Source organism: Anser anser (assembly GCF_964211835.1).
Source record: "Anser anser genome assembly, chromosome: 2".
Taxonomy (NCBI): Eukaryota; Metazoa; Chordata; class Aves; order Anseriformes; family Anatidae; genus Anser; species Anser anser.
This window is the reverse complement of record NC_139721.1, coordinates 74,762,065-74,774,669: the sequence shown is the minus strand read 5'-3', so window position 1 is coordinate 74,774,669 and position 12,605 is coordinate 74,762,065. Positions and strand designations below refer to the sequence as shown.

Below are 12,605 nucleotides of genomic sequence, written 5' to 3'. Positions count from 1 at the left end.
ACATGGTTTAAGAGAAGCAGTAATGTCACAGAGAACCCGTAATTCTCAACTACAGGAAAGGACAGAAGTTGATTAAACTTACGCAGGAGGGAAATGGCAAAAAAAAAAAAGCCATAACATGCAGACTCACTTTTTAAGAAGTTTGCAGAGAAATCAAACAGCCACATGAAGGTACACACATTTCTATACAAACACTAAAAGCCTAAGAAAGAAGATGGAAGAAATAAAATGTCTGTTGCTAAAATGACATTATTTACACAGTAGACTTACTGAAAACTTAGTGGAAAAAAGACCATCAGCAGAATATTGCTGTTCCAGGTAGAAACTACACAGAAAAGACAAAGCCATAATTCAGCAGGGACTGAAGGAGCTAAAACACAATAATCTAGGAGAATCAACCAATAGCATAAAGTCCCTACGAACCAAAATACTAGGCTGAACAGCAAAGGCTTATCAAAATAAATGACCTAGGGGACTGATAACCAAATCAGAATGGAAACTATATGAGGTTCTATGAAATGCAGAGATAAAGAAAGGCTGCCAAGGAAGGAAATGCAACAGGCAAAGGGATACATCAGTGACTCCCAGCTAGACTGGCTAAGGATCACATCAGCAGACAGAAGCTGAGACTACTGTCCAGGTCTTTCATGGAAGAGCTGAAAAAAGCAATCAAACAAGCAAAAAAAACAAAACCAAAGCAAAACAAAACAAAAAACTCACAAAGAACACCACCCACATAAAGAAAGAGAAAACACTCAATCTGATCTCAAGAGGTGGAAAGAACCTGGGTCATAAAATGTTACTGTTGAGGGGCTGCTTTATAACAATCAAGAGGCTTGTTAAGGACATAAACAAAAAACAAAAACAAAAAAAAAAAGAAAAAAAATAAGAAAAAAAGGAGAAAAAAAAAAAGAGCCCAAACACTGAAACTGAAAGCAGGAGCTAGAATTTTAGATTAAAATCTTCGTAGATGGCTATAAAAAATCAGAGGTTCAGACCAAAACCTAATCATTTCTCCCAAATAACTTACAAAGACCAAAACAAACCCAGAATGCCTCAACAGCCAAGCAGAGAAGCTTCTAAAAATTATCTTTATTTTTTTTTAAAAAGAAGGGGGAGGGGATAAAAGGGATCATAAAATTTAGCAGGATTAATATAAAGACTTAACATTGTACTCCAATAAAAGAGTTTGAGAAATTTTTAAGAGTGTAAAACAAGTAGTAAATTCTATTTGAAACTTAATTAGGAGTTGGAAGCCTGCTTAAAAGACTCTTAAAAGCAAACAGGTGATCCAGGTGTTGAAAAGAACAGAGAGATCAGGCTGTAGCAGATTCTGTTTTATTTGTATGTGTGTTCAGCATGGGGTAGTTCTCATTCCAGACTATTCTGTACAGGGGGAACACGTCAGAGGATCCGTCTCAAACTAAAGTATCAGTGTGAAGTTTTAACAGAAAAAAGCAAGAACACAGAATGTTGAAAAAATAAAAACAGCACAACCAGGTATGGTTCAAAAGAAAGGGTCAACTAGGCTTACAGAAGAAAGAGCTGAAACTGTAAAAACATGTTTCCCCCACCCAAAAGTGCCAAGTATACTTCTGTACACAGAATAACAGGCTCTTGGTTGACTATTAACACTTAGAAATAGAGATATTTGGCATTTGTAATAGGCAGGCCTGAGGAAACATCACGGTGGTGCTCACCAGCAGTTAAAAAGCAACCCAAACTCCAGAACATTAGTAGAAGAATAAACAAGAGAGAACATCGTAATGCCACCTCGGTGCACTATGAATGCCACCAACAATTCTGGTCCTACCACCACCACCACTTCTAAATTAATACAAAAGAACTACAAAAGAGAGGTTTGCAAGGGTCAAAGCTACAGCACAGTGGCTAGATCAATATCTAATTAATGTTTGTTTGTAAGTTATCTTTTCTCTGCAATGAACAAATGCATCTATCCATTGAAACGCCTCTTACGATTTTTAAAGGTAGTGACCATCCCAGAACAACAGCGAATGTTGTTTGAGCACCCTGCATGCAAATGTGTAATCAAGAACATATGTGATACGTCCACAGTATCATATGGCTTGGGGTACAGGACAGACACCGATCACTACCAGAAACATAATTATCAGAATCACGGGCTGTGCGCTCATAAATTTCATATACATAAAGATGCCCTGTGCAAGTACTATGCACCCAACCTGCATGGTGGTGGCTTTTTTTAAAATGGCTTTGCCCATTTTATCACATTGGCACTTCTCTCTCTTGATTCATTTTCCACTGAGTTGTAACCTCTCACCTTGTTAACTATGCCATATACAATCTGTCAGTATTTACAATCATTTATTTAATGAGCTGGGGTTCAGAGGGCCCCCACATTGTCAGGAAGCATGAATAGGACCATCACGCCTTTCAGCCATCTAGCCCCATCTCAATCTTCTCTCAGGCTGGGAATTACCAAAAGTTGCTTTCCACCTTAAGACATTTAACAGCCTATGAAAAACAGGATGGTCCAATCCCATTACTAGTGGCTACAGCCTGTGCACTTGTAAAATTATCCTACCCTATGACTCTGGCAGTCACAGAAGATAAACCGTGTAACCATGTCCCAGAGAGCAATGACAGCTAATTATGCTTTACTCCCTCAAGTGTACCCTTCAGAAGAGGGCTGAGACAATAAGCAGCAAAGTGGGTGGAAGTTTGTATTTTTTGATTATTCCAGGCTACAAGGCTAATTAGTGCCCACTCATATCATTTAGATTATTTTTAAAGTAAGTGTAGTGATCAACATATTCTCCTTGCTTGCTTTATTTCATATGTATTGATTCCGAATTCCTAAATCTTTAAAACAGCTGAACTTTTTAGGTAGTAAACTACTTCACAGGACTCAAGGACACGTTTTTCAGTTTAACTGCACAATAGCACATATTAAAAGTGAAATTATGCCCTTCCTCATATCCATGTAGACCCACGGAAGTCGTAAATACTGACATCCTGGTTCAGTCCTTTGAGCCATTCAGTGATGCCAGTTACGTATTTTGACTGTCACTGTTGAACTGAAGCTAGATGGTAGCTTTCCCTCACCACTTCACTTCCAACATGGTAACTTGAGAATCTGGCCATAATCAAGAACTAGTCAAGATGGGACTTGCTTAAAAGTAAGATCACAAAATTTGAACCATGGAGCATTTGAGCTTCAGCACAGGAGAAAACAGTGTGCGTTTTAAAGGTCTGTTTAATAAAGATGAGGGCAAGCTTAGGCTTATTTCTCTGCTGGGTCTTTTAAAGATACATTTTTGCAAGAATATTCCACAGATTTTACATATCAGCATAATAAGGTAACATGAAAAATAGTTTTAATATTGAAAAGTCACAACTGTCATTGTGTAATTACTTTTCAAGTTTTCCAAAGGTTTGGCAATTACTTACTAAACACAGCTATTTTTATGACAGAAAAAGTTCTTAAAGTTTACGCCCCTAAGGACATGCTCCACTCTCTCATGTGCCTGTCAGTTCAACTTCAATGCAAAGAGATTTCTTACTTCATTTCAGACTTCAGGATCAGGCTCAAATTCCTTAATGGGTATTGTTTCTAGGATGATAAAGCTTCAAATAAAGAAGACCAAAATGTTAACTGACACTTGAAATACAGCTCAGCCAAATCACTCCTCCATGAAGGAGCAAAAATTCAGAAACATACATAGGAAATGGGGCATCAGCGATACTGGAAAATCAGACATTTCTACTTGGCATTAGTTTAGGGTTTATTTATCCAGTATTGTTACCCCATCTCATTAAGGGACAGGTTACAAAATACTAAAAATCGAAGAGACCAAGAACAATCTTTTAAATTGTTTTAATCTAAAACAGACGTTGCATCATTTAAGGAAGTGTCTAAACACCACTACCTACCAAGTAGGTTTGGAAATTGCTTGGGCTCATTGGGACAGCAAACCAGCTCAAGTGAGATATGATGGCCACCTTCTGGTAAAAGCCAGCAGGGGTGCCAGCAGGGCTTAGAGGACCAGCTACTGGTCTGGACAACCTGCCACCTCCTGGGTCCTGGCCCGCGTAGGCTGTGCCACTAGAAAGGACCACCACCACAGACTGCATCAAAGACCAGGAATCCGACTGTCTGCTGGGGTACACAAGGTAAGAGCAGAAGCACTACCAAGCGTGTGCTGAGCCAAATTCCAGGAAAATCTGGTTTCCTAACATTGGTCCCAGGGGAAAGTCAGTTTTCAGCCTCAATTCAGTCCTGCTGGAAAAGGAGCCAGGAGAATCCAGTCTTCCTGGGATTTGCCTGCAGGGCTGACCCAACTGCTAGCAAATCGGAGAGGTGGATGGGGAAAGCTTACCTAGAATGGGAGGACAGTAACCCCACTTATTCAGTCGCTGTGCATGCGACTTTAAGAGGTCCCACAGCAGACAATTCAGGTGCCTGAGGAGGCAGGTGGAAAAATCAAGCTCCAGCTACTTTTGCAAACCCAAGTGAGTAAAAGGAGCTCTCTGAAAAGCCATCATCTACACCGGATCTCACGGCACTATCCAGTGATCAAACACCATGTTGGCTGCATCTGAAGCCATATGGGAAACATGCCTGTGCCAAAATATGCATTGCCCTGCTGCCTTCTGGAGCACACTGAGCATGCAACCAGAAACCATTGCTCCTGCACGCTGGAGCACATCTTCCAGGTTAGATAAACTTTGAAACTAGACTCATGGATGGTGGAAGGAGCAGACACTCAGACAGCAGACCTGAGAGCAAGGCTAAGAGGCTAGTGGTGATGGTTGCTGCTTACACTGGTTGTCCCAAATACAAGTCTGGAACATGCTCTCAACCAGGAACAGCAAAGGACTTTTATATCATGTACATACCACTAAGAACAAGAGAGTTTTGTTGAAAGATGGGAGATAAAAATGTTTTGATATAGGTTGGAGAAAGACAACTGGGAAAGTAAGTGTAGAGACTGCCTTACACTCTGCACAGATGGTTCAATAGTCCCTTGAATCTTCAGCAAAGTCTGAACAAGGTTCAGTGTCTGGACATTGCTTATTTAAGATATAAAGATCTGGAGCAGAAAATGCGTACAGCTGTTATTTTCAGCAGGATCAGGAAGGAATACTCAAAAAAAGACTGTAGGGAAAAGAGAGCAGAAGTCTGCTAATTCACTTATTTCAGGGTCCAGAACCCTAAAAGCAGAAGTTTAATCCCTTGGCTGATTCTCATATTAGCATATCAATAAGGCTTGAGCCGACTCAGTTCTTTCTAAAACATGCAGACGCCACTGTGGCAGTACTTGGCTCGTTTGGGATCACAGCTTGGCTATTGCTGGGAATTTAGGCACAGGATGAAAGGCTGAAGGTATTCAGCTGCAGTTTGTTCCCACCATGCTGGCATGCCAAGCCACTCAAGAGATTTGCAGACCGCTTCTATCTGTATTAAAAGTCTTTGCTGCCATCAGCTTGGAGTGATGTCGTATGGAAGATTCCAGTCATTGCTATCATTATAATAAATTGAAGGTTGAGCATCTTGAAGGCTCAACCAAAGAAACCTATTCACTATTTTGATGAGAGTTTTAAGACACACAAAAATGAGTCAGATATCTTCATCTGTGACAAGGAACTTGAAATCGATTTCTATAATTTTAAGCAAGATAACCAGAGAGGTATTCAGTGGTTCATGGCAAATCCACTATGAAATTGCCATACATGATTTGTGAATCCACATACCTGGCTTGATGCTGATAAAGACAGCAGCCCAGTCCATCACCTGTCTTATTCCCAGTGCACCTCAGTAAACAACAGCTGTAGCTGGTAGATCATTTGTCACTTGTGTCAGCTGCAGTAATGATTAGGAGTTGTGGATCCATGGCTTGAGTCACAATTTGTGACATTAAGCCAGCTTTCTATTGCCAGAGTATCCACAAAGCTTGCATCTACTAAGATTACAGTTCAAGGCTCAGTATTGTGCCAACACAGCCATACCCATAGTTTTACCCAGTTCTTATTCAGCATTTAGGCTGTTCAATACGAAGGATGAAACAGGTATGTGAAGAGAGGTTGCCACAGGCACCTCATTATCTTGATGGCTCTCTGTTAGCAGGCTGGTTAGGGACTGGCAAATGAGACAAGCTCTTAGCAGCATTAAAAGCAACCACAGACATACTGGAAGTGTCATTAGCAAATGAAACATGAAAAAGCCCAGACCGATGTAGCAGGGAGGAATGAAACCAGACGCAAAGCTAGGCAAATCCTGCCTCAGACAGGAAGAATCAGCAATCTTTATGGGTCTGATTCAAGAGGTAGTACTGGCTAAAAAAGTCATGCTCAGACAAGTAAAGGTACTACTGGAAAAAACAACTGGCAGGACTGGCAATATCCTATGACTACCAAACAGCTGACAGCTATAGCTGCAAAAACATATTGTGATATTACGGTGCCTAGAGACAAGAAAAAAAAAATTGAAGCATAGGATTCCCTCACGGAATGGTTTAATATACAACAGACTTTAAAGCAGAACTGCATGCTCAATTATAGCCGGAATTATGTAAAGAAAAGAAGTTATAAATAAAGTCATTTTTGCTTTGAATTCTTCCTCATCTTGGTAGTGGCAATAATCGGGCAGAATGAGCTTAAGAAAAAGTAGCACACCTCATGGGCACAACAACCACAGCATCAAGCATGCAAACAGCCCCTTCTCAGCTTCTTCTTCGACCAGGGAGGATTTTCCTACTTCATTCATTACCTTTGCTCTGCCTTAGTTTTCTTTCTGGAGGAATGAATATGCTGGAGTTTGAAAACAGTATAGCAGATGCTTTGGCTTACTTTCAGTCTGCAAGGATTCCAAGGAACACTTTCAAAGGCTTTGGTATTCTTGGATTTTGGGAAGACAGTTGTTGCTCTTGAACCGAAAGTGCTTTAAATTATGCAAGGCTGATCTCAAGAGATTTCCTGAAATTAAGAGTACAAGTGGACTTACAGTACAGCTGTATTATTCTATACATGGGTTACAACAGAGCGTCTCATGAATAGGGATATAACATCACAACAGCATCAGTCTGGTGACCTTTTGGTGTGGCTGGATGAATTTTTCAGATCGACAGTACTGATGTGAACATTACCAGAAGCATGCAGCAAATGCCCATCTGCAGACACCCCATCACCTGAGACACTGCAATGAGGATGATGGAACACGTCTTCCCCATCTGCAATTTTAAGCTGCATTTTCCACTTGGACTTCAAGACTTTTTCCTCTCCCTTTCAGCATGAGATTCTGGTCATGGAAATCCTGAAGAGCTCTAGGTTTGGCAGATGTCCAGTTTTTACCAGAAGTAGGAAGGATTTCTTTCAGATAGAGTAAGACCCATTAAAGGGAGAGAAGATTTGTTGTCATTCTGACCACAGGCCCAAAGAAATGGCACTCACAAAAGATGCTCACAGGACTCTTCTTGATGCACTTCTTTTTGTGCAGAGACAATTCCCTGGTTGGCCGATAAAAATTTTAATGTACTGCTTCAGAATGAGGCAGCTACTTCTGTCTACACTGCAGCATCAGCCGAAGGTAAATTTGGTTATGGTCTGGTCTGATGCCAGAAAATGAGTTCCTAGCAGACAATACATCCTCCTTGTTGCAAGAATACCTCCCTAAATTATTGTACTCTCCCATTAAGAATAATTGCCTACTTCAAACTTTATTGCAGAAGGTATTTGGGCAAGTCAGTGACATAGATGCGCAGACAACCTTCAGTTTCTTGGGTTTAGGATTCAGCAAAAAGGTTGAGGAGTCACAACTGAGCCTACCAGCACGATCACAAACTTTTTGGGAACTTCAAAGCAGTGGATTTGAAGATAGGTAATGACTCTGCTTCAGGGACAGTCGTCAGGCTGCAAACACACACACAAAACTACTTCGCGGTGTTTTAGATGAGGGAACGCATCAGAACACCACATTGTGGAAGAGCTCTTCACTCAACACGTGCTCCACTTGGCCACTGATGTCATCCAGAAGCAGGCAGCTCTGCTTCAACAAGCATCAACACATCAACAACCACATCTTACTCGGTCACATGTAGCAGCACAGATTCTGGAGGCAGATCAGGGCCACAAACTACTGTTAAATATAACCCTGCATTAGCAGGCTTGCAGTCTTTGAGCAAAGGTCACTGGCCAGCCTAAAAGAAAGCATCTATATTTATCTATTTATATCTATTTATATATATATCGCAGCAAATTGGTGGACATTTGGGAAAAGGGAAGGATCTTGACAGATATGGGTCTTGTTCCACTTACACCACAAGATCCTCCCCTGTGCTAAGAGATTCTGGTACCCCAAACCGTTTTTACTGAAGCCTACATCTATGGACAGGGCTCTGTTTATGTCTAGAAAATGCATGGATAAATGAAAGTTACAGCCTTCTACTAAATTGTACAATTCGGGCATCATCCCTGTTTTAAGTCAGAGTTTTGTTTAACTGCATCAGAAACAAAACATCACAACAGCAGATATTTCAGATACACTCGCATTTTGCATTAGGAAATTTTAAAACGTCAATTTAATCTTTTATCCTATAAATTGCAGTTATCATGTCCAGTCTAGAGACAAACCTGTTCTAGACACCACTAAAAATGGTCAGAAGTTTTTAGTACTAAAAACAGGAGAGGGAAGAAGATAATGAGTTTATCTTACACATTATATTATTAAAAGAACAAGACAATAACCAGACAGAAAATCAACCTGACATCTGGCATTTCTAAGCACTGGAAGGCTTTCACAGATTTGGGAAAATAATTTACTCTCTATCGATTAAAGCAGCTAAACATGGAAGCCTGATCTCATTTTGCCAGTTTTCCATTCACGCCAGGTACAGAGAATACAGAGGATACTTTGACACAGGAAATTCAAAGGCTGATACTATCATTATATTATTTAAAGCTCCAAGCTTTGAATGGTCATCTTTCAAGGATACTCTGGGAGTCTTGTATTGAGTGTTTGAGGAGATAAAGTGCTTAATCCCAGAGGTCGAAATCACAATATTTTCCTGAAACAAACAGAAACAAAATCTCCCAAGAAACCTATCTCAGTAACAGCAGTACACTGACTGAAAGAAGAGTAATCAGATTTCCAGACACACTTTGTAAGTAATCTTGTTTACTCTAATTTTGCAACAGCTTTTATAAATTTTTCATCTGAAATCGGGAAGGCTACAGCTGGTATTCTGACAGGTTGAAATGGCAGAGGACGTGGGATACACCCCTGCGTGGCTGGCACTGTGTTTGGGAGCAGTTAAGCAGACACTGCCCCCCAAAACATCAACTCAGACATCACAGTCATCTATTTTAACAACCAAGTAAAAAATGTAAATGGAAGGAAAATCTCTCACTTCCATTGCATTTCTTTTTTAAAGAAAGTCTGGAACATAAAAATGGTTCATACTCGATGTACATCCATTTCTTCCTAGCAGTGTCCGATCCCGCATCTCACGTTTTAAGTTGTGCTTTGAAATAAAAGTGAGAAATATGAATCAAGTGTTATGGTGAGTCATTTTGGAATTTTGTTTCCAAAACAGGCTTAAATAGTTCTCAGTAAAATCTCAACTGCTTTGTATGAAATCTAAAGGAAACAACTGCTAAGAAAGATTTCCTTTAACTTCAAATGCACAGCACAGACCTACACAGAACTATTCCACCTCGCTTCTATTGTGCCTCCCTCACAAAAGTAAATATTCTGTCAAAACAATCACATATATACTAGATGTGCAAAATAAAGACAAGGATATTAATATCAGCTCTTGCAGCTCAGACGCTCATAGCTGCTTGCCACTTTTATATTATCAGGCACACAAATTTGACTGAGGTTCCACAGCCATATAAAATGAGGGTTTGTTAGTCAGACGTGGGAGAAACAGATCTAAACCTTTAGGAATATTTTAATCCCAGATGCAACCAGAGCTGGGCTACAATAAAATGCTTCTAGGTGAGCATCTGGGCTGGGCTCCAAGGGATTTTGCCCAACATCCTGTGGCTGAAAGTCTGCATAGGCAAGCTTTCTCTCCGCCTGAAGTTACTTTCATCCGTTGACTGGAAACTTTAAGGATGAACCCCACCTCTCTCTCCGCTCACCAGTCCAGTTGTTAGCCACAGGAAGATAAAGGCTCAGGAAAAAGGTTCTAAAAGCATTTTTTTTTTCCTTTTCCGGTATGTCTGGAATTCCAAATGTAGACTGAACTATAAAATTCACTCTTTCTGAAGTGTTGCTCATGGCAAGACTCCGCCAGCTCATTGTTTTCTTTCCATAACTTTCAGTAGCCCTTTGATTTGGACCCAGCGTTGTGCCAGTGTTGTTACCGTGAATGATTTACTTCGAGAAAATGAATTATGAAAACAAGCGTGCTCAGCTTGTACTAGCAAGATGCAGATTGTACCATGACTGAAAAGTATGAAATCCAGTGCTATGAACTGTCAAGCCCAAGTTCTGCTGCCTTGTATCGTGCTAGTATCGTGCACATCTCCACCCCTAGCCATGCCTTAGCCTAGATACGTACTTCCATTTCTACCACTGGCCCCTTCAGTCCTGACAGATAAGCACCCAAGCTAACACACCAGAATCAGAGAAGCTGTTGAATTTGTATTTTGGTACACAGCGCACCAAAACAGGAACATCTAGGCATTAAGCAGCCAAATTACGAGCCACCGCCATTATTACTGGCTTCACATTAGCTCTTTTACACCTGTCTTGCATTTGGTAAGACTAGCACGTTTAACAAAAAGCATTAAAAATCTTAATATAAATATCATAAGGAAATAAGCCACCAGTTAACTCTAAGTTTAGCTAGTCCTGCAACCGTTTGCAGCAGTTTTTAAGGTAAAAGTTTGGTCGTAACACACAAGAAAGCAGGCTTCTCTGCCTCCTGAAGCCAACAGTGCTACGTGCAGTGCCTCTGGAAGAGAGGTGACACATTAGGTGACACCAACCCGCCCGTCCTCGCTCTTAAGAGACCTCAGCTACATACAACAAACACCCAGCTTTCCAGAAGACTGAAAGATTGGGGGAAAGGATTAAGAAAAGAAAGCCTGAAGCCCTTCAACCCCCCTTCTTCACTTCAGCAGCCCCCGGCAGCGCCAGCAGCCTGCCTCTAACCATTACCAGCAGGACAACTCTGCGAGGAGCAAGAATTTTACTGCCCTCTGCAGCTTCTCCCTCGCCTTCAACACAAGGGCAAAACGGCCGGGATTTCTGGGCGAGCCAGCCCGATGCCGGCTGTCATCCGCCGCCCCGGCGCGTTTCATCTTCCCCGAGGCTGCAAGACCAAGGCTCTCTGGAGGAAAACGGGTCAGGCGCCCCGAAACGGGGTGGCCGGCGCAGAAAGCACCGAGGGGCCGGGGCCGCGAGCGGGGACGCGGGCTGGGTTTTGCGGGCAGCTGCCAAGCCCCGCCAGCCAGCGCTGCCACCCCGGCGCGGGGAGGTCACGGCGGCCAGCCCGCCCGCCCGCCGGGAGGAAGCAGAGCCAGCGAATTAAGGGAATTAAACTCGCTGCGCCCGCCGGCTCCCTCCCGGCTCCCTCCGGCAGCCGCGGGCGGCAAAGTTTGCCCGTGGGGGGGCCCCGCGGCCGCCGCCTCCCCCGGCAACTCCGCCGCGGTGCCCCCGGCTCCGGAGCCCCCGTCCCGCCCCGTCCCGTCCCGCTCCGTCCCGGGGCGCCGGGCGGGCAGGGCGCCTCTTACCAGCCCGGTGGCGAAGAAGACGGCGAGCAGGGCCAGGCAGGCGCCCATGACGATGAGGAGCAGGAAGACGAGGAGCGGGTGCTGCTGGCTCATGCAGTAGTACGACTCGTACAGCCAGTCCCGGCAGCGGGACTGCTCGCCGCTCGCCCCGCAGCCGCCGCCGCCGCCCGCCTGCTCTGCCCGCTCCAGCAGGTAGCGGCGTCTCCTCCTCATCATCATCGCCTCTCGCCACATCGGGGGCGCCGGGCAGAGCCGCCGCGGCTCCCTCCCTCCCTCAGCGCCGCCGCTGCCGCAGGCAGCCGGGGAGTGGAGCGGGGCGCGCTCCCGCGCGGGCGGCCGAGAGGAGGAGCCGCGGCGGTGGCGGCGGTGGCCGCATGGTGCGGCCGCGGCCGCCGCCGTGCCAGTCCCGGGGCTCGCTGCGCCTCCGGGCAGCGCCGCCCCGCCGCACGCACACGCCTCGCCCGGCTCCTCGGCGCTGGGGGCGGGAGGAGCGCTCCGAGGAGGAGCAGCGGGCGGCACGGAGGGGTTCCCCCCGTCACGGCCCCCGCCGCCGCCGGGCCCCCTTCTCTCTCAGCGCCTGCGGGGCTGAGGCGGCGGCGGCCGCGCCCCGGGTCGCCAAGGTGCGGGGGGCCCGCCGGCCGCCCCCCGAGGAGACGCCTCGGGAGGTGTCCCCCACACGGCAGCTCTCATCGTGGCACTCTCACTGCGTCCCTTTCCCGACGGCTGAGGCTCCGTTTTTAAAGTCATGCCTCGATTTCTGCCCCAAACTGGCTCTCGAGTTAGCAGGCACGCGTTTCTCGCAGCATGTCAGTGTATCCCCTCTCCTTGCTCTGAAGGACTTGGTTCTTCCCAACAAAGCAGGCACTCGAAGTAACCTGCAG

The 12,605-nt window shown here is 44.5% G+C and overlaps 1 protein-coding gene across 2 annotated transcripts in view; it reads right to left on the bottom strand.

The window, feature by feature from the left end:
• The window catches only part of ADCY2 (adenylate cyclase 2), a 219,193-nt gene extending 207,011 nt beyond the window's left edge, over window positions 1-12,182 (bottom strand). The window contains exon 1 of one of the 2 annotated variants that reach the window (XM_083827173.1): window positions 11,725-12,182. In XM_083827173.1, coding sequence (XP_083683299.1) covers window positions 11,725-11,958 — 234 coding nt within the window. In that variant the 5' untranslated portion in view covers window positions 11,959-12,182. The remainder of the gene's footprint in view (window positions 1-11,724) is intronic. The other variant, XM_083827172.1, reaches the window with a different exon arrangement.
• Between the last annotated feature and the right edge of the window lie 423 nt (window positions 12,183-12,605).